We start from the raw sequence: 27,879 nt of genomic DNA, 5'->3' as shown, positions 1-27,879 counted from the left end.
TGTCTGCTAGAGATCAGCATCAAGGGAAGAAGGGGAGCAGGTGTGGTGGGGCAAAGCTTCATTTGTGCCCCATTCCGGGCTGAAGGAAGATAAAGCTGCCACCCTGTAAACTGTTCACTGAAATTTTAACATAAACCTTGGCTGGACAGCACAGAATCAGGGTTTCATTATCAGCCCCCTGGCAGTCCTCACTCTGCACCGCAGCCTGGCTCTGTACATCACTGTATAGAGAACTAAGCCCAAGAGGAACAGTGTATGTCTAATGGTGAGTATCCCTCCAGACCAAGTTGTCACAGCACTGGGGAGCTTACACGGTGCATAGACCCTGTACTGGGCCTTTCTAGAGGGGAAAATTTCACCCAAGATAAGCAAACGGTATACAAATAGTACAAGCCTGATTCTTATTTACACTAAGGTCCCTTTAGACCATTCGGGCAGTGTGAAGGGACCTTATTGTGAGAGAGAATCAGGCTCTGAAAAGACTTTTTATTCTGAATTCCCAAAGACTGAAATTCTTTAAAAATTGTCCAAATCCCATTAAAATTCATTGGGCACCTAACTCCCTTCGACATATTTGGAAATCCCAGCCTAAATGACTACTGCAGCTAAATAATATATTTTCTATCAGGTTTAATGAGAATTAGGTGTGCTATGCCACACATTGCTAGCATGGCACATAGTTAATTCCCTAGGCATGCTACCTGAAACATACCTCTTAACTGTCTCTTCAAAGTTCATTCTTTACCTCGACTACCAAATACTGTAAACCTCTTTATATTCACTGTCAAAATATTTAGACTATATTCACTAACAAGCAGTCAGCTCATAAAGGCACTTGCATTACTTGTCTGAACACACTGCTGGTATAATGGAGCTATACATTTGTCTGTTACGGTCTTCTCAAGGTACACTGTAGATTGCCCCACTACCTCCCCCCTCAGTTCGGCTTTCAGACAGCATTACACCAGGATAGAAGGAAAGATCTCAAACTATTTCTACTTTATTACTCATTGCCTAAAAGTGAAATACAGGAGGCACAGACAAGATCTTTTGCTTTTTATGTCTCTCGATTTATCCCACATACATATTTCTCAAGTCTTCCACTGGCGATAGACCTCTTTGGTCTGAAATTCCTTCATTATGTCTTTGCTATTTCTCATTCATTTTTGTGTCTTTTCTTTTCTTATCTCAACAGCTTCTCAAAACTAGTTCTTTAAAGTAATTATTAAAGGAAATGTTAGCCTTCCCATTTTCAGTAGTTTCTCAAAGCTTTCAGAAATCACCCAGATTTACTATTGCATGCCCATTCCTTTTATTTACAATCAGATATGAGACATTACCAATGCTAACACACAGGAATGCATGGCTGAATATTGGTCTGGTCAAATGATTCACAGAAAATAATGTATCCAATGAACTTTGGCCTTTTTTAGGTCTGTGGATCATTCAAGAACCAATCCCAATTTGTAAATAAATGAGTAAATAAGTAAATAAGTAATTTAGTAAATTAGTAAATATTCACTGAATAGTTTATGAACACAGATTCCAGCTTATGAGATGTTTGCAAACTGTATGTTTGCTATTTGAGGTGTGTGATTGGCTATCTAGGATACATGGTTAGTTTGTTTTTTCTGCCCTCTGGGATGACTGAAACTTTATAAATGGGAGTAAAAAAATAATGAACAGTGAATACTCTTGTTTATGTATGAATATTCTTGATCCCATGCAAATATGGGCATCTGTATGAATAACCACAATTTGCAAAAATTTATGCAGATAGAAACACATTCACAGCTATGGCTACAAACAGCATTAAAAAAAAGGAACAAATATGCTTTGAAAAAACAGCTGTTCCATAATCCAATAAACAGTCTGCAAACACTATTTTTTTCATGATATGACCAGTTCTCAATGTCTAGATAAAGAGTGAATTTGTGTTTGTATTATGTGTGGACAAGATATTCAACTATACAGAATAACTGCATATCTAACAGTACATAAACTAGATAGTAAATCCTTACTGTGTCTCCTGTGGCACTGAAATATGCATAAGGGATAAAGAATGCAACTATGAATAAAGCATTAGATACAGATCCTCAGGTGGTGTGAACAGGCATAACCCAACTGAAATCAACTGTGCTACACTAACTGAGGATCTAGTCCTTAATCTTTTTCCTCCATGGGCTTCATTAAAATGTAGCTGCTAAAAATGACACCCAATTGTAGTTACGAGGTAAGGAGAAGCAAAATGAGTATCAGAATAACAACAACAATTAGTAATCACTGTGCTCCACTACTCAGTCAGAGAGTTCACTTTATGCCAGCCCAGACCCCTGACCACCAACCAACATGGGTAAAGTCATCTTTCATCGTCTCTTCAACAGCAAAGTCCAGCAATTTGCTCCTTCCACAGCTACCTTCCTGTGTTGATGTCTTCGTATTATTTTCAGTAGACATCTGTTGGGACATGCCTGAATTTGTTTCTTCTGCTCTCCTCCTTGGGAAACTTATAGTGTCTCTCTAATGCAGCTTTAGAAGCAGTCATAGTAACTCCTCCTTAACATGGAAACAGGACAGGAGCTGCTTCTGACAGGAAAAAAACATGGGCCTCCAACACTTTTAAGTCATTGCTGGGAGTAAGGAACGACAATGGGGTGCAAAAATATTAATTTGTCTCCAAGTTTTGTGACATTTCTGATGTTTACATCATAACATTTTATATATAAAAGGTTGAAAATGTATCAATGCATAAGGGTCCAATCTTCAGAAGGGCTGAGTACCCATACTTCCTAGTGCCTTCAACAGGAGTTTGGGATGTTCAGCACATCTGCAAACCAGATGCTAAATGACACCCCACATGTATGTCCGCTATTTTGCGACCTGAGATGGATAGGAATGCACCAGAGGACAAGTACAAATATTTGAAGAATCAGGAAGCTTTTCTAAGGATCGATCCTGGTCCACTAATCAGAAAGAAATATACCAGTTCTTGCACAGTGATTTTTGGACACTCCTTTCTGTCTGAAAATGGTCTTTCAAGAAAGAGTTGAGTGGCCAAACCTTGCCCATTTCCTTTTAAGTTTAATGGTCATTATCCTCAGTCCATTCTCCAAACTAAATCATTTGTGTCCTTTACTGTGGGTTTTGCAGTCATCTGAGGAAAAGGGAAGAGAAATTCTCTCTCTCATTTGAATTTCTCAACATATTATCTTGCATTTAAGTCCTCCTAATTTTGCTATTTTGGAAACTAGAGAGAAAAGCTGTCAGTATGTAAATGAAGTCTAAATTGAGGCAAAATAGGAGAAATCTGATCTCTCTGTGAAAAGCAAGAATGAGAAAGCAAAATCCCTCCTGGGAACTGTTTACTTTCTCATAACTCCAGCCACCATAAATCCTTTTCAGTCCTCCTGCATATGTTAGGCATGGCATGTTCTGTGAGAAATCTCTTGGCAGGCTGAGTTTTCACTGAACCAGTTTCAAAAATCTTTTTTCCCCTCTCTGGTTTTGTATAAAAAGGTGCGGTAGGGTTCAGAATTGGTTAGACTTAATCTGTATGTGGCCCTCTCTACGACCCCCTTAGCACTGCATCTCCTAATGCTTGGATAACTCCTCTGAGCCCAAAGCCAACAATGTACAGAGCTCTGAGAGTTGGTGTTGAGACCACTGAATCTGCAGAAATGGGGTTCCAGTGGACCTGACAACAAATAGCACAAGGAGCCATGACTGCTAGACCAATTCCTAGGCTGAGATAGATGCTGAAGGATTATGGAGAGAGACTGTTCTACAGCCACTCACCACAGTCCCTTAGTCAGAGGGATACATTTTCTCCTTCACCTGCTGGGCATATCATTCACATAGGGCCTTGACCCAACAAAGGTAAGCACATGCTTAACTTTAAGCATGTGAAGTCCTGTTGATTTAAAATTAAGCATCTGCTTAAGTGATTTGCAAGATTGGAGCCATAGAACACAATGTTCAAAGTCTGAGGGAGTTCAGACAAACTGTTTCAGCTCTTCATACATTTACATTAGATAAAGTAGACAAACAGTTATTGCTCAGTCAAATACAAGTTCTGTAAGAGCATAGCATGGTGAACAGTCTGTACATGACAGATTAATTTTTTGGATTGGGTCAATTGAAACATTTTGTTTCAGTAATTTCAGTAGTTTTAATAATGTTCATAGTTTCCGTTTTGACATTTTTATATTTTAATCCTCATTTAGTATAAATTAACTAAAATTACTAAATGAAACTTTTCAAACATTTCAAAATGGCAAAATGTGAGTTTTTGACCATTTTAAAATCTGGTGTTGCTCAAACACTTTTTGAATTGGGAGATTAGTCAAAACTGACCTTCTCCTGTGAAGTTTTAGTTTAGATTACTCAGCAAATTTTGAAACCAACAGTTTTGAATTACTCACATCCCCTGGGTCAGATATCTGCACAATAGTTCACCAAAGGGTGGTATGTCAGGTCTCTACTGAGAGCCAATAGTCGACCAGTCATCATAATTATTGCAAAATGTATGTACAGACACAGGCGCCAACTTTCCAATGTGCCCAGGGGTGTCAACCCCCGGCTCTGCCCTCTGGCAGAGCTGTGCTGCTAGCCCAGTCTCTCTTCCCTGCTCTGGGTGCCTCCTAGCAGGGCTCAGAAGGAGCAGGAGGGTGCTGGTGCCTTTTCCATGCACATCCCCCACATCCACACTCAGCCTGACTCCCACCCGGGCAGAAATCTGGGGGGCCATGTGACCCTGCATGCCTCTTCCCCTCACACATTGCCTCTTAGAAGGGATCACAGCCAACCTGGCTGTAAAAATCTGCAAAGATTTTGGGTGAGCAATACTTGGTTAGACATGAGAGTATCTTGTTAATTTAAGTCTAGTATCTAGAATGTGTGCATTGATTTTATATGTAACCTTTTCTTTCCAGTTCTTCTTCTTGCTACAATTTGAATCTCTATGCTCTAACTAAACACATAGTTGATGTAACTATACACAAATTTAAGTTCTGTGAGTTAAGCAGAGCAATGAGCTGAGGTGTAACTGGTAAGCAGCGGCCTACCATTTCTTGGGAAACAGTGAATACTGCAAGTGTCCGGTGGACCAGGGGCTGGGCAGTCCAAGGAGACACTCAGACAGCTCACAGGTTGCTGTATGCCTATCGCTAACCTGACAAATCTGTGTAGAACTAGAGGGGAATGTGTTTCCTGAGGCAAAATTCCTTGTTTGGGGAGCTGACCCACAGAAGGCACAGACAGGGTTTTCTCACGCTAAGGGCAGATGGTAACTAGGTGCCTCCCAGCCCTGGTACCCCCAGGAAGTATCACAGGGGGACCCACCATTAACACTATTCCACCGGCCCAGTGCCCCTGCACCCTCCTCCCATCTCCTGCCCTCCAGCCCCTGTTCCCACATTCCCAGTCCTCTGCTGCCCCCATGCCCTCCCCAGCTTGGCCCAGCTCCTGAGCCTCCTCCTCCTCACAGCCCTGCCCCCTCTTTCCCCAGGGCCAGGCCGTGATCACTACCAGGCTGCTGACTGTCTGCTTGCTGGGTCCTAACACTTGCTCTATACTGCTACTGGCTGGATCCCACTCCCCATGCCAATTCCTGCTGCCACAGGGAGTGAGAACATCTTACTGCACACCTCTATGGCTTGACTCATTGTGCAATGAACTGGTCATTTTAAGGGGGGAAAAAAATCAAAAGTGCCTAAGTGATTTAAGAGCCAAAGGTCTCTTTTAAAAAATGACTTAGGAACTCCTGTCCCACTTACTGTCAATGATGCTTCTGAGCTATTGGAAGTGGGATTTTGGCTCCTTTGGCACTTATGAAGTATGTACCCACATATCCTTAAGTTTTGGTGTTAGTGCTGCTCCACAGAATGCAATCTGGCTGCCTGTGTGGGTGTTTAAAACTACTAGAGCATTATGGGTGCTACTGTAGTTGTAATAATAATTTTTAGTGGACTTCTCAAATATTTTTCCACAGTCAATAGAAAGGGGAATTTTGTACAACTAATTCCACATAAGGTTGTCTAATTTCACTGAATTAACTGTATACACCTTTTGCTAAAATATTGTTTGTAATAGCTCACTTCTGAAAGCACTTTGCTGTGAATCACAGCCAGTATGCCTATGCTTCCTAAAGCAATAACACCACAAAAGAAACTATCTTGCCTCTTTCCATGGCTATTAACATACCACTGTCACAAAGATGTGCTAAATCACAGTACTGCCAGCACAGGATAACTTAAGACACATCTCACAGTGCCACAGTCACTGGAGGCCACTGTTTTCCTCAGAAAGAGGGGGGATGAGCAAATAATTCATAAAACATAATTAATTGAATTTAACTTTTTTTTCTGTCTGTGGAATATGTGTGAGCAGACTGAAGTTTTTGAATGCATTCATTATGCAAAATTATTCATGAATTTCTTCACAATATTTTACATACATATCACAGTGAACTATTTGTGAAACTATTCACACTTTTAAACTTGGATTGTTTTTAGTTTGTTAGATAAGTCACTTGATATCAATTCTGTTCTCTGATTAGATGCCATATGTAACTAACAAATCAAGAAGTATCCATCAGTGTTCTGCCTTCACTTAATGCAAGTCCCAGTGACTTGATTCCACTTAAATCAATGGTGTTACATAAGTATAAAACCAACTGAAAAATTGGGCTCACTTAACCTTTTACAATAAGTAAAAAATAATAATGTCAAAACAGAAAAACCTATTGTAAAAACGTTTGCATACCCATATATATAATTAAGGATCTCAGAGGCAGAAGGTAAGTACTTTTGAAAGGCTCTCTTTATATTTAAAGCTTTCTGAAGTGTTGAAGCAAACAGGTATTTAAAGTGTGAGGACAGTTTGTATGTATAGTAAGTACAAGTCAGAAATACTTCACGAAAGTAAGAACATCTCTGGAAAGAAGCCTGGCAGCCTCTACAGTATATTCTGCTGGGGCAGAAACATGCTTATACTCACTATACATGGGAGTTGTTTCACTGCAATTCGTGCTCCAAGTAAGTGACGTCAAGCACCCAGGGTAGCAGTGGAGGAGGAGATAAGCAAAGGTTGGAAACATTAAACCATACAGAGCTGAGCATGAAATTTAGGGGCTAGCCTAACCAAAAGTAATTAAGGAAGGTGAATGCTACACAACAGAGAGATTCGTTTGCTGACATATTTAGAGCAATATGTAAAACAAGCCACCAATGTTGTGCTTCATTTCACAGCTCTTTGTTAAGTGAGAAAACAGCTACTAATCTAAAACATCCATGCCCTGTTGTGCACCCTGTGTTATTATATATGCCAGTAAAGATAATATCTCATTTGTGATGCAGCCTCATTACATTTTGTGTTCAGATGTCTGCGGCCTTGTTCAAATTAATTAAGCCGTACAGTGGAATGTCTGCCATTTTATTTCCAGATATTCTTATGCCTCAATCTTCCTGAAGAGATTTCTGTCAGTTTTGGCACAAACTTATTTTTATCAGCTTGCCATTTTTCCCTTTAGTGATCTACATACATACATCTAAACATCAAGCCTGCCTTTGAAAGTCAGTCCCAAAAGAAATACTTGCAAAACAACAGGTGCTTCAGCTTGACAAGAAACATAAGTCAAACAAAAATTCTGGCTATGAAGAGAAACTGTACCATTCAAATAAAGCAATATATTATACGAGCTCTAAAAATGCTGACAAGGCTTGACAAATACTTTACAAATGACGTAATCCTTATTAAAGTGCACTGGTTTAAAAATAAAATACTGATGTCTAAAAATGTCCATGATACAATTGTTTAATTTAAGTGTCAGATTTTGTCACTCAGTCACACTGAATTTATTGAGGCTACTCGAGGAGTAAGACACTATTCAAGCGTGAGTAAAAGTGGCCAAGCCTGCCTTTAAATCATTTCGATGTAATAAAAATGGAATATGCAGAAACATATGATGTATTGGTTCAATATTGGCCTGTAAAATATTAATCACTACATTTTTGGATACTTGTGTGAGCACACATGTAGTTAGGTAAGTAATTCATCTATCTGGATGGCTGCAAACACTGGCAATACAAACTCAGACCCTTATATAAATAATGTGCCCTGTCAAACTGGGAGGTACACAACAGGCACCAACAATGCAAGCTTACCCCATGCTAAACCTTATCCCACCACCATTATGCCTCAGCTCTGATATGAAGGAATCACTTCTAGAAATGAACATGTGGTTTAATTTCCAAGGAAATCCTCAATCTCTGTGCTGAGATTGCAATCAGTGGTATGAACTTTGGTAGAGGTAGCTGTTGTGATGTTGACGGTCAGGGCCTGATTCTCTATTGCTCTGTGCCTTGTGTAGTCATTTATCCCAGTGCAAAATGGGTGTAACACACTGCCATTCTAACTGTGTATTATATGCACTTTGCACAAGGCATGTGCAGGGCAATGGAGAATCAGGCTCTTGGCTTATAAAACTGGATAGAGACCACCAACTCACACAGGATATTAAACAGCCTTCAAATGGAAAGGATAACTTTGAGATACTTGTCATGTGATCTGGATCTAACATAGAAATGAACAGCTAAGATGTTCCAATATTAATCCTTAGTACAGTCCCCCCCACCAATATAGCTTTAAATACTTATGAGACACCTCTTCCCCACCAGACTCATTAAATGAGGAAAAAATAATCACACTAATCTATATAATAGGATTTTGTCAAGCCAGAAGACAAGTAGCAAAATGAACAATAAAAAGAAATTTTAATCATCAGTTAATTGTACATGGGGCTAACTGATGCAGATCTTAACTATAAAAAAAAAAACAAGAAAAAACAAACTGGTTCTACTTATACAATACATTTTATAAGGAGCTCCTGCCTTTGTCACGGAGCATCTCCAGGAACCATTCAATAAAATCAGGAATAAAAAACAACCCACTCAGTCAAGGCTGTGGGAGCAGTGGCATTGCACCTTCCAATATCCATCCCTTGGGACAGAAAAGCATTATGATTCTGTGTTGTAATGTCTATTTCTTGACACTGTGACACTGCATTAAAGCTTGATGGCGTCACATCCTTATTTACTGACCCAAGATCACTGGGAAGATATTGATACCACCTCATCACATATCAATACAACCTTCATTCATAAAAAGGCCCTGTCAGAGGGTAGCTGGCCTTCTGAAGGGGTCAGGGACCCACCCTACCTCTGACAGGCTCCATAAGGGGGAAATGAGGGTGTAATTTACGGGATAACAGCATATCTAAGAACATTTGATTGGAATTAAATTGACCTAAATTAGAGATGCAAAAGAGAAAAAGGTAATGTGAGACACACCTTTTGGTCCTGCCAAAATTATGTAGCATTGGGACAGATTAGGAGATGCCATTGATAAAGTTCGGAATTTAAAAAACCTTTCAGGCCGCAAATTCTTCATAATAAACTAGCAGAAACAATACTGTATATATTCCTGTAACTAATAAAAGTTCTTACCATAAAGGCAATAATAATAATAATTTTAAGTTCTATATGAGAATCCGAAAGCACTTCACAAACACTAAGCCTCACTTCTCCACTGGGAAACAGAGAAGTATGGTTTTGCTCTATTTGAGGGCCCATAAGGGATATGAATCAAGGTCTGCTTATACATGAAATCAGAAATAAACTTCTAAGACATAACCTGTAATTAGTGACTAGCATACAGATATGTCAGAAACTTCTGTGAAGTACCATTTTGTACAAATCATACGGGATGGATTTATCAAAAGGCAATGCCATACAGGAAAGGTTTTGCAGTTTTACTAACTGAACTATACAGTATGTTCAGCGTCTTTTGTTTTCTCTTCTCTTCCCATCCCCCAGTGTATTATTTAGAATTGCTTTGTCTTCACCTCAGTATTGATTTGCCAGTCAAAACAAAGGAAATGCTTGAGAGAGATAAATTCACTAGTGCAATGATCTAAACGGTAATATTGCTGGTCCAGTGTTGGACACTGAAATGTCTAAAGGTCAATTGGACAGCATGGTAGTAGGCAAAATATTTTATTACAGTCATTGACAAGTCACTAATTGACTAGAGAGGCTGATGTTATCCATTTTGTGTCCTTATGGCTTTGAGTTTATCTTGATTTGTACTGAATTGTACCCAAGTTGTTTTAAAAGAAAGTTACAATTTACTTGAAAATAATGAAATATAGGTCCAAATTCTCAGCTGCATCCAATCGGAGCTGGGCTCAGCAGCTAGGGGGAAGCCCCAAGTAACCAGTGGTAGCTTTCTGATTCTGTAATCATTGCTACACCAGAGCTGGCTAAAATCAGAGCAGCTTGGGGGCTTACTTTAATCTATGCCAGTTGGATAATAAGGGGAGGTCCATCACCGGGGGGCAACAGTAAGTTATACCTGCCCCCTGGCCCTGCCATTCTCCTAGGCCCCCACATCATAGCAGCCATCCTATGCTTATCAGGGAGAACTGGCTGCTTTCAGGCAGCCCAAAGAGTATGTCTATAATGCGATAAAAAACCTGTGACATTGAGTCTGAGAGCCAGAATCAGCCGGCTTGGGCTCATGGGGCTTGGGTGCAGGGTTATAAAATTGCCGTGTAGACATATGGGCTCAGGCTTGAGCCTGGGCTCTGGGACCCTTGGGCTCCAGCCAAGCCTGAACATCTACATTACAATTGTATAGCCCCCATGAGCCTGAGTGAGCTGACCCAGGCACTGAGACTTGGTGCTGTGGGGTTTTTATCACAGTGCGGACACAGCCAGAGTGGCTAGGTTGCAGCAGAAGATCCAGCCCACAATTTATAGTTAAACTGGCACATGAAAGCAGAGGGAATCTGTTGAATAAGACACACAGCACAGTGACCGCTGGATGGCTAGCACAACTTGCACTGCACCCATCACAACTACTTGTGATTAAGTGGGAAGAAAACACCATGTGTCAGCCATTAAAGGCAAAGATTTTATTCGAGCCACATCCTAGCTTGTCAAAAAGTGATGGCTTGGCAATGGCTGATGCACATATTTCCAAACGTTAGAAATGAAATATCCTAACTGTGCTTTGCGGGAGGGAGTTATGATACAAGAGATTGTTTTAAACAGTCTAAAAGGTAAGCCATTTAACAGTAAGGATCTTCAAAGAAAAAAATACACCCTCCCCCGCAAAATATACACTTTATAAAGAAATGAATGTTTCCTGAAAGATGACAGACTTACAATTACACAGACATATCCATGGTGGACTTCAAAAACCGCCTAGGCTAATAATTTACATTGAACATCACATCTGAAAGATCATCAACAAACTGCCAGGATACCATCCCTTCTGCATACTCAGCGATGACTGGTCTCAGAGTAGCAGCCGTGTTAGTCTGTATCCGCAAAAAGAACAGGAGGACTTGTGGTACCTTAGAGATTAACAAATTTATTTGAGCATAAGCTTTCGTGAGCTGAAGCTCACTTCATCGGATGCACGAAAGCTTATGCTCAAATAAATCTGTTAGTCTCTAAGGTGCCACAAGTCCTCCTTTTCTTTCAGTGATGATTGTCACTGTAAATCACTGTCTGGAGAGCTCGCTGAGTGTAAGGAGACAGATAAATGCCACAGTTAACATGGACCCCAGAATCCTAATTTTATAAGGGGACTCATAATAGTTAACTAGGAAGAAAACATATTATGATTTTTGTTTTCCATATATTTCCACAGGTGAAAAATGTTTGTTTGCTTTGGTCAAAATTTAATTTATATTATTACTTTGTCTGCACTATACACTTAAAATATGGGTGCACACATTTACCGTGTACAATACTAGCCTGATCTAAAGCCCTTTCCATTGTTTTCGCTGGCTTTGGATCAGACTTTATATGCATAGTATAAAATATAAATAAATTTGTCATATTGTACATGGATTTTTTCCCCTCTATTCAAACTAATAGAAATTCCAAATAGATTTTTAAAAACACTGTGATGATGTGGTTTTTGGTAACTACCTTAGAACATATCTAAGGAATTTGAGCTACTAATTTTTCTTCTAAAGCACTTGGCTAGACTATGAAGTTTGTAATTAAAATTATTGCTTGTCTACTTGCTTAAAACATACTGATAGACTTATTTTTGTTTACCGAGTCCTAGACCGAGGTTTGACTTTAAGCACTCGTGAAAGTGACAATGGGACACTGTAGCACTAGCATAAGTCAAGCAAGAGTGCTGGTAGGCACAGATCCTACTGAGTGCCTATTTGAGAGAGTAATTTTGGCTTAGCAAGATTCGAAAGCCATCATTCTACAGGAGCAGTGAGACTGATAGCTGCACAGCTTTTGCTTGGTAGCTGGATCAATAGGGCTGTCATCACAATGCTTTGCAGAATAAGGGGAAGGGGCCAGTCAGAAGACCACCTGCAAGAAAGCTGACTACAGTCTCTGGGCTTTGATTTTACTATAATATTTGCTGTGCTTTCAATGGGAAATATGCAAAGAAGTATAACTATTTTGGGGTTAAATACTGATTGTTCAGTTACATTGTATATTGAGTCCCTTTGTAAATAGCTTATAAAGAATTAGTAGATGATTAGTGTGATAAGGATGTAATAGATGTATATGTGCATATCAAGAGCAGGTATTCTAGTTGTTTAGAAGCAACTATTTTTGTTTTGGTTTGTTTTAGTCTAAAAATGGCACCCTCTGTAACACTACATGTCCAATGGTTGGAAGAAACTTCTACCAAGAAAAGTTTTCTTCTCCTGGAGTATGTGTTAGAGCTCTGTCCTTGCTTTTTATCTTTTTTACTTTCTCAAAAATGAATGAATGAAGTCCTTATATTTGATTTACTCTAAATAAATGACCCTGTTGTAATGTACTGATTAGTTTGCACACATATTATCTCCAAATATGACAGCAGAACATATATAGTCAGTTTCAAATTACTTTTGTTCTTTTTTCTTTTAGTTTTGCTTAATGTAAAAAAAAAAAAGGGGGGGGGGGTTCCAGTGCAGGAGCATAACATTACCAAGGGAAAATAATAGTCTGATGCCACCTAAACCTTGGAATGACACAGATTAGTTTAAAACAAAACAAAAAAAAAACCTTCCTATACTAAGGCAGTTCATACTTAGTGCACCTAACCTGTTTGTCTCCTAAACTTTGAACACACCCCGCCAGGCAAACATCTCTCTAAATCTGTGGTTACATTTGTGTAATCACTTATTTTTAGCATCCAATATCTGTCCAGTAAAGTAATCTCTTTCTAACCACCATCTACTTCTTTGGGTCTCAGTGAAACAGAAAACAAGGAAGATTACCTGTTGTGAAGGGACAGGGAAGCCTGTTTTCACATTAGCAATTAGCCTATTCACATTAATTATTCAGTTACCTCACTCTCTCATTTCAGAGCAATAGCTCAGCTGCTCTTTTGTGCTTCCTCTCTCCCTGCTGCATGCTACAGCTCCTGTTACCTCACTTTGAAACTCTGCTCTCCTATAAGAGGGACCATGGGTCTAAAACATTTCTTCTGTTTGCCAAGAACTTCTCTGTGCTGACACTTCTCAACTGTAACGGCACTAGAAAAACTATCTCAAAGCCTTCCAAAGGACTGGTCAACTAAAACAATTATTGAGAGCTAAGTGGAGTGACATACTGCCAGAAGTTCTCTTTTCTGAGAGCAATCAAAAACACCTCTGGTTTCCAGAGTGAGAAGTTGAGAACTGAATCAGAGTTGATCAAGTTGTCAGGTTTTCTTGTCATATGTTACTGGAAACTAACCAGGCTTGAAACACCCATCATCAGCTACTGGTAGCACTCAAGATTTAGCACATATTCACCGCACACTGTGCTGTCCTTGAAAAATACTGTCTGTATGAGCTGGTACCTCATATTTGAGTTAGATGATTGGGATTGATACGGTGATGCTAAAACTGTAGGCCATCTCCCAGTGAATACAGAGCTGGAATCACATCACTATCATTATATAGTGAATCCACTCACAGTCCACAAATACATAACCTTGCAGTGGCATAGTGTCTCTTTTAAAGATACTCAACATAATATTCTCATGCTTGGGGATTACCACTTCAAGGGTTCAACAGAAAAATTTAGTGGTCCCCAGGAATTGCCCTGTCAATACCTCCACCAAAGACTAGTCAGATACATTTTCCCAGACTGACATGTCCCATTTCTGTGTACAGCAGTCCCTTTATAATACCGGGGGGGGGGGGTTATTCACCATGCCCTACCATGGTGAGATGTATATTCATTCCTATGTTCTGGATTCAACAATGATGAAAAGTGCTGGATTGTCAGTCCTGAAGTGCCCTGTTTATCTATGGAAAAGGGACAATATAAGGCAACAGCAGTGCATTCTTCCCCATCAATCCATGACAATACACTTCAAGCTGTTCAAGAGGGAGCCCCCAGAGGGACAAGAGAGTGATTAAGTCTCCAGACTGATTCAATCCGTGGTCTGTGCTCTAAGATTGCCAACAAGGGTGCCATTTAGTACTAATTGCAATAATGATTTTTGGGACATAGATAGGTCCACTTGGAACCAGATTATGACACTGAACAACCATCCCCCCAGTAGGGTGTGTCCCATTCACAGAGACCTGATCCAACAAGTCCCTGGGAAAGATGCCTATTGATTTCTATAGACTTTGGATAGGGCCCTATCTCCCTTTTTTCATCACATGCTCCTTAACTCCATTTCTATGTAAACAAGTTGAGGATGCATCCCTCTGTATTCTCAAAAGAGCAAATCAAACAGGAAAAAAGCAGATGAAGTAACAGATAGGAAAATAGATAATTCACGTTAAAAAATGCCATATCCCCACTAGGGTTTACTTCATCTCATCCTAACATGTTCTGTTACTTATTAAGTCCCCCTCACCCCCGCTAGAGAACCAGAAATTGTGTTTTGTGAACAAACAAGCATACTGTATTTATTGCTGCATAAGGTCTTGATCAAATCAAACAGCTAAAATACTTGTGACCCTGAGAAAATGCTCATTTCAATAGAAGCTACAAGAAATCTTGCTGTTGCATCCTATCCCTGTGGCAGGGTTATTCTAAAAACAAGACACAAACACTCAAAAATGTTAGACATCCCATACTGAAGTAGTTCAGTCTGCAGAACTATCCTGTCTACTTACATCTGTCAGCGTTTCTTCCCACAAACAACATGGGAGAAGAAAGCCATGAGAAGGAATTCTTGATCTGAAATCAGAGGGAACACCATACGTTTGGGCTACGATGTCTCTTCACTGACCCTCAGGACCTAAAGAAGATTCCCTTTCAAACACCTATTGACTGGACAGCTTCTTAAACTCAGCTCCTTCACTAATGGCATGTAATAGATATAAGCCAAAAATGTGTTGATAATAGTAATGACTAGGACATGTCCTTTCTACACTTGTGAGCTTGTCCATTGGCCTAATGTAGGTAGACCTGAATTACCCATTGAGGACTTCCAGATCTTAACTAAGGATGGGATCATTTTAGAGTCTGGTTCTTGTTTCCTACATGACACTTGAATGATTTGAGAAAATCTTCTATATTCAGGAGTCAAACTATGCATGAGCCAAAATGTAGGGTCTGAGAGTTTGCCACAACTGAACTTTCCCAGAAATAACAAGTGACAAGCCAATTTTCATAGGAAAAGAGCTGCATGCCTAAGGGGAGTTTAAACAGAAGGAAGGAAAGAACAAGACAACACTGCAGACGAAGGGCAAAGTATTAGTATATAGTGATGGAGCAAGGCCAGATGGCTACACGAAAGTAGTGAGAAACAGGTATGTTAGCTCCAGGCTAAACAAAACCCTGTTACCATGGTAATCAACTGGCAGTTGCTCCAGGTTAATCAACACACCTGGGGCAAATTAAGATCCTTCTAGAAAGCAGTGGAGACAGCTAGGTTGATGAAGCCAATCAAGAGCTGGCTGGAACTAGTTAAAAGTCTCCCAGTTAGTCATGGGTCAGGAGCTGTAGGAGGAAGCCGTCCTGCTGGAGAAACTGGGTAGCACAAATCCTATCAGGCTCAAGGAAGGAGGCCCTGAGGTAAGGGTGATATCGAAGTTGAGGAAGTGGGGAGCTGCTGTGGGAAAGTGGCACAGGGAATCGTACTCAGCCTGTTTCAGAAAGTCAGCTACCAACAGCTGCTACTATTAGGGTCCCTGAGCTGGAGCCCACAGTAGAGGGTGGGCCCAGGCTCCCCCTTTCTCCCCCACTCTCCCTGATTAATCACAGGGACTGTGAGACAACAGAAACTGTGCGAGGAAGGGTTGCTTCTTCCTACCTCCCTTGCTGGCTTATGATGAAAATGGTTCAATAGTCTGTGACCCTTGCCTCTAGAGAGATCAGGGCTATGTGGAGGGTTACAGTGAAACTCTGAGGCTAGTGTAATCCACCTGGAAGCGTGGGACCCACTGAGACAAGGTCAGAGCTTTGTCACAACTGGTGTTAGCGGTGAGATCCATTGTTCACAGTACAAGCCATCAGGAACAGTATCCCCGATAATGTCACGGCAAACCTGGTGGCTGAACTTTGTGACTTTGTCCTCACCCATAACTATTTCACATTTGGGGACAATGTATACTTTCAAGTCAGTGGCACTGCTATGGGTACCCGCGTGGCCCCACAGTATGCCAACATTTTTATGGCTGACTTAGGACAACGCTTCCTTAGCTCTCGTCCCCTAATGCCTCTACTCTACTTGCACTACATTGATGACATCTTCATCATCTGGACCCATGGAAAAGAAGCCCTTGAGGAATTCCACCATGATTTCAACAATTTCCATCCCACCATCAACCTCATTCTGGACCAGTCCACACAAAAGAGATCCACTTCCTGGACACTGCAGTGCTAATAAGTGATGGTCACATAACCACCACCCTATACCACCCAACTGACAGCTATACTTACCTACATGCTCCAGCTTTCATCCAGACCACACCACATGATCCATTGTCTACAGCCAAGCTCTGTGATACAACCACATTTGCTCCAACCCCTCAGACAGAGACAAACACCTACAAGATCTTTATCAAGAGTTCTTACAACTACAGTACCCACTTGTTGAAGTGAAGAAATGGATTGACAGAGCCAGAAGAGTACCCAGAAGTCACCTACTACAGGACAGGCCCAACAAAGAAAGTAACAGAACGCCACTAGCCGTCACCTTCAGCCCCAAACGAAAACCTCTCCAGCGCATCATCAAGGATCTACAACCTATCCTGAAGGACGATCCCTCACTCTCACAGATCTTGGGAGACAGGCCAGTCCTTGCTTACAGACAGCCCCCCAACCTGAAGCAAATACTCACCAGCAATCACACACCACACAACAAAAACACTAACTCAGGAACCTATCCTTGCAACAAAGCCCATTGCCAACTCTGTCCACACATCTATTCAGGAGACACCACCATAGGACCTAATCACATCAGCCACACTATCAGAGGCTCATTCACCTGCACATCTACCAATGTGATATATGCCATCATGTGCCAGCAATGCCCCTCTTCCATGTACATTGGCCAAACCAGATAGTCTCTACGTAAAAGAATAAATGGACACAAATCAGACATCAAGAATTATAACATTCAAAAACCAGTCAGAGAACACTTCAATCTCCCTGGTCACTTGATTACAGACCTAAAAGTCACAATATTACAACAAAAAAACTTCAAAAACAGACTCCAATGAGAGATTGCTGAATTGGAATTAATTTGCAAACTGGACACCATTAAATTAGGCTTGAATAAAGACTGGGAGTGGATGGGTCATTACACAAAGTAAAACTATTTCCCCATGCTTATTCTGCCCCCCCCATCCCCACCCCACTGTTACTCTCACCTTCTTGTCAACTGCTGGAAATGGGCCATCCTGATTATCAATACAAAAGGTTTTTTTCTCCTGCTGATAATAGCTTACCTTAATTGATCACTCTCGTTATAGCGTGTATGGCAACACCCATTTTTTAATGTTCTCTGTGTATATATATATCTTCCTACTGTATTTTCCACTGCATGCTTCTGATGAAGTGGGTTTTAGCCCACGAAAGCGTATGCTCAAATAAATTTGTTAGTCTCTAGGGTGCCACAAGTACTCCTCATTATTTTTGCTGATACAGACTAACACGGCTACCACTCTGAAACATTGTTCACAGTGTGGCAGAAGAAAAAGAGGTTTAAAAAAAGGAGTGCACTGTGGTTTGGGGTTTTTGTTCTGTACCACAGTGGAGTAGGTGGTGAGAGCTCTGGCGCAAGCCACGGTGCCCCAACAGGAGGCCTCCCAGGTTCAGGCGATGGCGCAACAGAAGCCTATGCAGCTACTGCAGGAAACCAACCAATTTTTGGTGAGCCAGGCAACCCAAGATCAAGCCCTCCTGTGAGAGGTACTGGACCAGCTGAAGATCTTCACCACCCAGGCCCGGCGGTCCAACAGGACATGAACCCTGAGGGCCACTGGTTGTCTGACAAAGATGACAACAGAAGATGACATAGAGGCATATATCCTCTCATTAGAGAGGACTGCTCAGCGTGAGGTGTGGCCCCAGGAGCAGTGGACCAGCATTCTCACACCCTTTTTGTGCAAAGGTGCCCAAAAGGCCTACTTTGATCTACCTGCCGAGGATGCTGCTGACTATCCCCAGCTGAAGACAGAGATCCTAGCCCGATCAGGGATGATGGCAGCAATATGGACCCAGAGGTTTCATGAGTGGAAATACCAGGAGAACAAACCTCTGAGATCCCAGCTATTTGACCTCATACACCTTGTGCAGAAGTGGTTACGGCCCGAGGTATGCAGTCCGGAGGAGATTTTGGAGACTTTGGTCATGGACCATCACATGCAGGAACTGCCGCCAGATCTCCGCAAATGGGTAGGCCAGAACAATCCATCCACCTGTCACGAAATGATCACGCTGATAGAAAGACGGATGACTGTGAGAGAACTGACCCATTTCCCACGGAAGGCCCCTTGTGAAGCAAGCACCTCACCCCAACCCTGGAAGATTGGGTGGCCAAACCCCCGGGGAGCCCTAGGTGGTCGAAGAGGGCGGCTGAAAACCAGCTAGGATCCCAGAAGGAAGGGAATGGCTTGAGTGGGGGGAACCCTGAGACTAAACCCCCTAACCCACGTGATAGGGGAGTGACTGGAAGCAATTATAGACGTTATGCATGTGGGGAGTGGAGACACATAGCAGCACAGTGTCCCAGCACTGAGAAGCCTATGCAATGTAACTTGGGGGATTGGGAGGTCCCATGCTCCCTTATCCACCTCGCAGGGGTCGCAGTAGCCCCGCATAACTACACCAGGCTGGTGAGAATAAACGGGGTGGAGACTACAGCACTTGTGGACTCTGGGAGTGCTATCACCCTCATATCGGGTAAGCTGGTAAAAAGTAGCCAGCTGCTACAGGCCAAACAAGTAGCAGTGACATGCGTATATGGGGCCGTAAGCTATTACCCCACCATCTCAGTAGAGATAGAGATTCAGGGGAACCCCATTGAGGTGACAGTAGGCATAGTTCCTAAACTCCCATATCCCATAGTCATTGGGAGGGACTATCCAGGGTTTGATAATTTACTTCTCCTGGAAAGGCTGGAGGCAGGAGGGGACAGTGAGGGCAATGACTTGTCACCGTGGGAATGTCAACCCCCGATGTTTTCTGAGATTTCTCAGGATCTGTTCCCTGCTCCCAGAAAGACCCGGAAGACCAAAAGAGAGGAAGGCCTTAGGAACCCAGATCCTGACCCAGGGCCAGAGGACCTCCCTAGTAGGCAGATAGACATGGACAGCAGACAGAGAAACTTTGACCGTGGAAGGTGAGTCCAGAGGCTAGCCCCAGCTGTGACAGCGGTGAGCCGCTGGAAGAAGAAGAAGCCGGCCCCTGGAAGCTCAGGCAGGTTAGTCCTGGAGGAGAAACTTTTGGATGGGACCAAGCAGAGGACCCCAGATATAACAACACCAGGAGAAAGGTGGCTGAGATAGACAGGATACCTGTGGATGGGAAGGTCTATGGCCTGAGACCTTACTTTATAGTGAAGAAAGATCTCCTGTACTGGGTTGTGCAAATGCAGGAGCAAGAGATACAGCAACTTCTGGTGCCACGAAAGCACCAAAAATCCATATTGAGCCTTGCCCACAGTCACCTTTTTGGAGGACACCTAGGGGTAGAGAAAACCCAGGCATGGATCCTGCGGAGGTTCTTCTAGCCAGGAGTACACAAAGATGTCCAACGGTACTGCACCTCCTGTCTGGAGTGTCAGCTGCATAGCCCTTGCCCACACTTGAAGGCCCCTTTGATACCTCTTCCAATAATAGAGATAATTTTTGAACAAATAGCCATAGATCTGGTAGGGCCCCTAGAGAAGACAGCATGGGCCACCAACATGTACTAGTTGTCCTGGACTATGCAACCCAGTACCCGGAAGCCGTCCCCCTATGCAACACGGCTTCCAAGACAATAGCTAAGGAGTTAGTACAGATCTTTGCCGAGGTTGGGCTACTCAAGGAGATATTGACTGATCAAGCTGATGAAAGATCTCTGTTCTTTGCTCCACGTACAAGCCCTACGGACTTCTGTATACCACCCTCAAACCAATGGCCTTGATCAGGAAAGTGGTAAACTGGGATGAGAAAGATTGGGATACCCTACTGCCTTACCTCATGTTTGCCATCCGGGCGGTCCCACAAGCCTCTATGGGCTTCTCTCCATTCAAACTACTATACGGGCGCCACCCCCAGGGCATATTGGATATAGCCAGAGAAGACAGGAAGAGGAGCCAAATCCCGGAAGGAACACAGTCGAGTATGTACTGCAGATAAGAGATCGTATAGCCAAAGTTACGCCCATTGAATGGGAACACTTGGAGAAAGCACAGGAGACCCATTACAACCACCAAGCAAAGGTTTGACGGTTCCAACCTGGAGACTGGGTGATGGCACTGGTGCCCACAGCAGAGAGTAAACTTTTGGCCCAGCGGCAGAGACTCCTAAGAAGTGATCGAAGTGGTGGGGGAGGTGAATTATAAGGTGTGGCAGCCAGGCTGCTGGAAACTGGAACAAATTTACCACATCAATCTAAAACCTTGGCACAACTGAGAGGCATGCTTAGTCACCCAGGAGGCCCTTCCCCATATACTGAAAACTACAAAAAATACAATTATTGCATTAACTAACTCTTAGAGAGATCCCATGTCAAATATCTGTATCTACAGGCCCATCTTTCATCTGCATTACTGCTCATAAAAAATGGAAATGTATAATATTTACGAGCTAGCCACTTCTTTCTTTTTGTTTGAAGCACCAAGCCATTGAAAATAGCAGCTTGCTGATGTGTTCTAAAATATTTAAGTAAGAACTTATGTATAGTGAGAAAGATTTGGAACCACAACCTGGAGACAGACAAGAGCTGACAATAATTATATTTCTTCATTTTTTGCTTGTAACAGATGATTAGTTGAGATATGATTCTCCATATGTACATTTAACTTATTTATGCCTTGATAAGCAGGGAGTGAGGGAGGCTCACCTGTCAAAGAGCTCTCAAGGAAAGTGAGGGATTCTCTAAAAACACCACCCCATAATAAGAAACGACAATTAGGGTCAAACAAAGGTCAGGCCCACCACACCTACTATAATGCTCTAATTCCTAACATTCAGAGGAAAAGAGTATTATGACTTGGATCTAAAATACATTCAAGCTCATAAATAGAAGTTTTTGTGTCAGCTATGCTTTATACTAATGGCCAGAATGTTTGGTTCCCACCTATATAATTACAGCAAGTATAAACTGTGTTTGTAATGCAAGATGAAAATGAGATTTGCATGTGTGCACGTTTAACCCATACACCTTTGGGGTGTGGTGTTCTGTCCCATCTAGTGGCACTGAGACGACTTAGAGAGAGAGAGAGAGATTAATGAGTTTGCTCTACAGCCTTAGCTAACAGCAAATTGTCTTTTCACTCATGCTGTAGAGGCTCATGTACTAAACTCCAGAGGTCCCAGGTTCGATCCTGCCAGCCAACGACCGAGGTCTGTCAGTGTTACACATACATCTGTCCCAAATGTTATTCAAGATCTCCATTTGAGCAGTTCAGGCTCTGATAATGCTGAGAAATAGGAGGACAACTGGTAAGTGTCACAAATTGGACTACAAAACAGAGGAAAAGAAAATGGGGACGAATAGTCTCTCTATGATAAAGATAATGGATAGACATTACTTGTCAGTCAGCAACGCATTTTATACCAGCCTCTGTAAGGAAGGTGAACAAGATTATTCCCGACTAGTGATGTGATTGAGAGTGCCTATTGTGTTTCTTTAAAAAAAAAAAGATATTTTGTAACCCACCACTTCAACCCAGAACGTCCTTCAGGCTCAATTATATGAAAGAATAAAGATAACTGAATTACCGTGAAACCAGGGCGCAACAGCACAGGTGTTCCTCTCAAACCCAGCACGTCGTGGAAGCTGCTCCTCCTTGAACCAATGAATGAGGATTTCTCTGGAATTGGGTCTAGAAGGACGTTCCCAAGCTTTCCTACATTTAAAATACAAACAATGGGAGATATACGTCATGCAGCTGTAGTACAAAAAATAACTTGCACCATGATCATAGAGTAGGGGAAACAGAGGCTAATCACTAGAGTTCACTGGGAATATTTTCCTTCGCACAGCAAAAAAAAAAATTTTTAACAAAAACAACTGTTTTTCCCCCACTTATCAATTTTTTTGGATTTCATTGAATAACCAGATTTCTTTTGGGTAGGGAAGGTGCGGATTTGTTTTCTCATAAAAATCCAAACATTTTTGACAAAAGAAATTCCATCACTAAAACTTCAGTTTTGTCCAATACCCATTTTCTGTCAATAAGATTTAATGGAAAATGTTCAACCTGCTCTATTATTCACTCCGATTTCTTTTAATTTTTCATAGACAAGAGATTATTATTTGCAGGCAAAAAACCTTACTTTTTACCTTTTGTGTGAATCCCCTGCAAGTTAAGCCAGATTCAGCCATTGTGACTGGCATGCCTTGACCACAGGAAAACATGGAGAGAAAACATTTCTCTGGAATGTCACTCTGAGGTGCCTTTCCTTCCCCCTACTTCTACTACTGCTCCACAGGTCTTATGTCCCTACTTATGCATCTTGTAAGTCCTCTGTTTCTGTTTAGCTCACTGCATTTTTCTAGCTCTCGCATCTTGTGCTCTGCCTACAATGGAGCTATAATTTAATGATCCATATTTGCAGGCAACCTGAGTAAGTTATGCAACTAGTATTGTTTTGAATTACAACTCCTTCAGAATCAGGATATCAACTGGACAATTACAGAGAAGCACCACTATAACCTACCAGACAACCAAGAACCAACAAAACAAACTAGATCCTGTATCAGAGTAACAGCTGTGTTAGTCTGTATTCGCAAAAAGAAAAGGAGTACTTGTGGCACCTTAGAGACTAACCAATTTATTTGAGCATAAGCTTTCGTGAGCTACAGCTCACTTCATCGGATGCACTGTGGCACCTTAGAGACTAACCAATTTATTTGAGCATAAGCTTTCGTGAGCTACAGCTCACTTCATCGGATGCACTATGCATCCGATGAAGTGAGCTGTAGCTCACGAAAGCTTATGCTCAAATAAATTGGTTAGTCTCTAAGGTGCCACAGTGCATCCGATGAAGTGAGCTGTAGCTATGCATCCGATGAAGTGAGCTGTAGCTCACGAAAGCTTATGCTCAAATAAATTGGTTAGTCTCTAAGGTGCCACAAGTACTCCTTTTCTAGATCCTGTAGTATTCGATAATGATAAGCTTGCCCTCTAGTGATTGGAGGCCATGCAAGAGACTATTGAGTGCTCTTGACATCTGATGGATATCCTCCTCAGGGTTCTGGGTCCTGCTTCCACTGAAGTCAATGGCAGTTTGGCTGCTGATTTCAACAGAAGCAGAATTAGGCCTTTAGCGTAAATGGCAGAACACCTAAAGCTGACCCCAAGGAGTCTCAGTTCAAGTGGCAAGACAGAGACCTAAGTCAGAATATCAATCAGATATGCTCTAAGGCTTGGTCTATGCTACAAGGTTTTACCAGTTTTCCCTTCTGTTGGCACATCCTTGCACACATCCATTCTCAGTTTTGAGTCCTGCCAGTTTTGAGTCCTGCCAGTTTTGAGTCCTGCCAGTCCCATTCAAGCTAAACCACCTCCCCAAATGGCATAAATCCTGTACCAGCACCATTTCATCAGTATAATGCCTGTGTGGATGCTGCATTACCTGTACCGGCACAAATTGTCCTCCGGCAAAAGAACCGCAAGGCCCCTGGTCCCACAGCAGTGACTGCTTTTCTCAAATTTTTGAACTCTGCTGCCTAGGGGAAGCTTCCCCACCTCTTAAAATCCCCAATATGTTTGGAAATTCCTCTCATCCTACTAGCCTACCTTTGGTATACTAGAATTCAGGTATTATTCCAGGTAAAGCTATAGCTAAAAAAAGCTCAGGTAAACCTCATGCTGCTTCCTGTCCAGGAAAGAATTCCTGGATTTCATCAGCCTGTGAGAGTAGAGGGGCTGTACAAGCCCAGATGTGGAACTGCTGCAGAAATAAAGATGTTTATTTGGATATTGCAAAGGCCAGAGGTACAACAGGGACAATTAGCACTGTCTGGCAAAGAGAGAAGAACTGCATCAGTCCTACCAAAAGACAAAGCAGGGGACAAAAAATCTGGTGCTATCCTCAAGGGCTGCCACTACTATGTGGAGCTAGATGCCATACTGAGTGGTGACCCCATCACCGCCCCACAAATGACAATGGACACCTCGCAACATCTGAAGGAAGGGACCACACAACTGCAACATGAAAGTCAGCTTGTTTAGGAGGGGGATGTGGATGTTGCAGAGCCCACAGAGGGTCAAGAGCTCTTCCACACTCAACTGAGCCTGACCCACTTGAACCAAAAGATGGAACCCAGTGAGGAAGGGGAAGGGAACTCCAGTAGATGAAATATACTGCTGCCCATTTATGCATGCTTTCTTCTCAGGGCCCCAAAACTTCCCCCTTCTGGATTCCTCTTTCCCACCCTCTGAAAATGGCCTCTGAACTCGTGAAGGCAGAGATCAAAGGAACTATCTTTTATAACATCTGGTGTGTTTTAAGAGCATGCAACTTGCACAATTAGATAAATCTTTGCTGAAAGAACACAATAAGCAACCAAAAATTATTCCCAAATACCTATTTTTGTAGGCAGAAAAAAAGTAAAATAAAAACAATGCAAACACAGAAATATATGCAAACCAATACCTGAGTATTCAAATTAAGTACATGGAAAAGATGCTCTGACATTATGATAACAGAGAGATTACAGTGCTATCCATACAGAGAAGAAAGCAACTACACATGAAGGCAGCGTGTTAATTCCCCAGATATTGCTGCTTTTAAAGATTTTGTATGGGTCGCCTAGACAGTTTACCCACTCCTGGACCCAAAAGTCCAGAGCTCACTTCTCTCTGATTCTGTTTAAGAGCAAAAGATAAACAGGACTCCAAACAGCCTTTTGGGAACTGTTTGAGCATGAATTAAAAGGGCTGGTTTTATAGCAATTTTCTGCCTAGGGCCAAATCATGAAATTTCTCCCAGTCGATTTCTACACAACTACAGTAGACAAAGTAAGCATGGTAGGGGCAGAAGGAAAAAAAAACAACCACACAGATAGAGACAAACGATGATTAGTAAAAGGAACAAAACGCTTCAACACACAGAGAAAATCAGCAGGGAAAAATAGACAGGAAAGAAGGACGAGGGGAGGAAATAAAAACCGAGACAAGCTTTTCAAAGAACATAGAAGGCGAAAGAAATAGAGATCACAGAGAGAAATAACATCATTTCACTGTGACTTTAGGTAGCCCTGAACTGAAGAGGCAGTGCACAAATTTGCACCAGCCCAGGATTAACCTCTGGAAGCACTATGACTCACACTCACCCCTCTAGAGATACTGTGCTAACCCCCTTTCTCCTGCTCCAAAAAGCAGTAATCTACTGATGTCCCACACCAGCAGCAGATTACAACACACCACATGCCTGCTTAGCTGAACTGGCCACCTCACTGGAGGATCAATACTTTGACTCTGCCCCTTCTCTCTCTCTGCTCACCCACCTGCCCCCCATATGGGGAGTACACACGTACAAAGTAGCTGTTATTCCTAAGCATGCAGATCCAAGATCTGGGTAGCCTGTACAAGGGTTTAAGGAGAGTTCTTACTCCCCTGATTCCCTTCAGCAGGTATATACTCTGAGTCACAATCTAGTCATACACAATGACAAAAAGATACCTTAAAAGATATGAAAAACAAACAATACCAATTTTTAAACATAGATGCGACTTGGAGATGGATAAACACCTTTGGACAAGGGCTGGATAAGGATACAAACTTATTTCAGGTCTTCTCAGCCCTACTTGTAAATAATTCACACCAAAAAACACCCAGTTCTGTAGTAAATAATTCCATTTAGAAAGCTGAGAACTTCAGGCTGAATTATAAAGGAAAGTGTGGGCCCCTTAATGAATGAGGGATGCAACCTAGTGACAGAGGATGTGGAAAAAGCTAATGTACTCAATGCTTTTTTTGCCTCTGTCTTCACTAACAAGGTCAGCTCCCAGACTGCTGCGCTGGGCATCACAACATGGGGAATAGATGGCCAGCCCTCTGTGAAGAAAGAGGTGGTTAGGGACTATTTAGAAAAGCTGGACGTGCACAAGTCCATGGGGCCGGACGAGTTGCATCCGAGAGTGCTAAAGGAATTGGCGGCTGTGATTGCAGAGCCATTGGCCATTATCTTTGAAAACTCGTGGCGAACGGGGGAAGTCCCGGATGACTGGAAAAAGGCTAATGTAGTGCCAATCTTTAAAAAAGGGAAGAAGGAGGATCCTGGGAACTACAGGCCAGTCAGCCTCACCTCAGTCCCCGGAAAAATCATGGAGCAGGTCCTAAAAGAATCAATCCTGAAGCACTTACATGAGAGGAAAGTGATCAGGAACAGTCAGCATGGATTCACCAAGGGAAGGTCATGCCTGACTAATCTAATCGCCTTCTATGATAAGATTACTGGTTCTGTGGATGAAGGGAAAGCAGTGCATGTATTGTTTCTTGACTTTAGCAAAGCTTTTGACACAGTCTCCCACAGTATTCTTGTCAGCAAGTTAAAGAAGTATGGGCTGGATGAATGCACTATAAGGTGGGTAGAAAGTTGGCTAGATTGTCGGGCTCAACGGGTAGTGATCAATGGCTCCATGTCTAGTTGGCAGCCGGTGTCAAGTGGAGTGCCCTAGGGGTCGGTCCTGGGGCCGGTTTTGTTCAATATCTTCATAAATGATCTGGAGGATGGTGTGGATTGCACTCTCAGCAAATTTGCGGATGATACTAAACTGGGAGGAGTGGTAGATACGCTGGAGGGCAGGGATAGGATACAGAGGGACCTGACAAATTGGAGGATTGGGCCAAAAGAAATCTGATGAGGTTCAATAAGGATAAGTGCAGGGTCCTGCACTTAGGACGGAAGAACCCAATGCACAGCTACAGACTAGGGACCGAATGGCTAGGCAGCAATTCTGCGGAAAAGGACCTAGGGGTGACAGTGGATGAGAAGCTGGATATGAGTCAGCAGTGTGCCCTTGTTGCCAAGAAGGCCAATGGCATTTTGGGATGTATAAGTAGGGGCATAGCCAGCAGATCGAGGGACGTGATCGTTCCCCTCTCTTCGACATTGGTGAGGCCTCATCTGGAGTACTGTGTCCAGTTTTGGGCCCCACACTACAAGAAGGATGTGGATAAATTGGAGAGAGTCCAGCAAAGGGCAACAAAAATGATTAGGGGTCTGGAACACAT

At 42.3% G+C, this 27,879-nt stretch overlaps 1 protein-coding gene across 2 annotated transcripts in view; it reads right to left on the bottom strand.

Annotated features, from left to right (window-relative positions):
* The window catches only part of SH2D4B (SH2 domain containing 4B), a 172,798-nt gene that overhangs the window by 20,759 nt on the left and 124,160 nt on the right, over positions 1-27,879 (bottom strand). For both annotated transcript variants that reach the window (XM_048857591.2, XM_048857590.2), the window contains exon 6: positions 22,415-22,542. In XM_048857591.2, coding sequence (XP_048713548.2) covers positions 22,415-22,542 — 128 coding nt within the window. The remainder of the gene's footprint in view (positions 1-22,414; positions 22,543-27,879) is intronic.

The sequence above is a fragment of the Caretta caretta genome, chromosome 7 (assembly GCF_965140235.1).
Source record: "Caretta caretta isolate rCarCar2 chromosome 7, rCarCar1.hap1, whole genome shotgun sequence".
Lineage (NCBI taxonomy): Eukaryota > Metazoa > Chordata > Testudines > Cheloniidae > Caretta > Caretta caretta.
The sequence above is the reverse complement of the archived record's forward strand: the minus strand, read 5'-3'. Positions and strand labels throughout refer to the sequence as shown.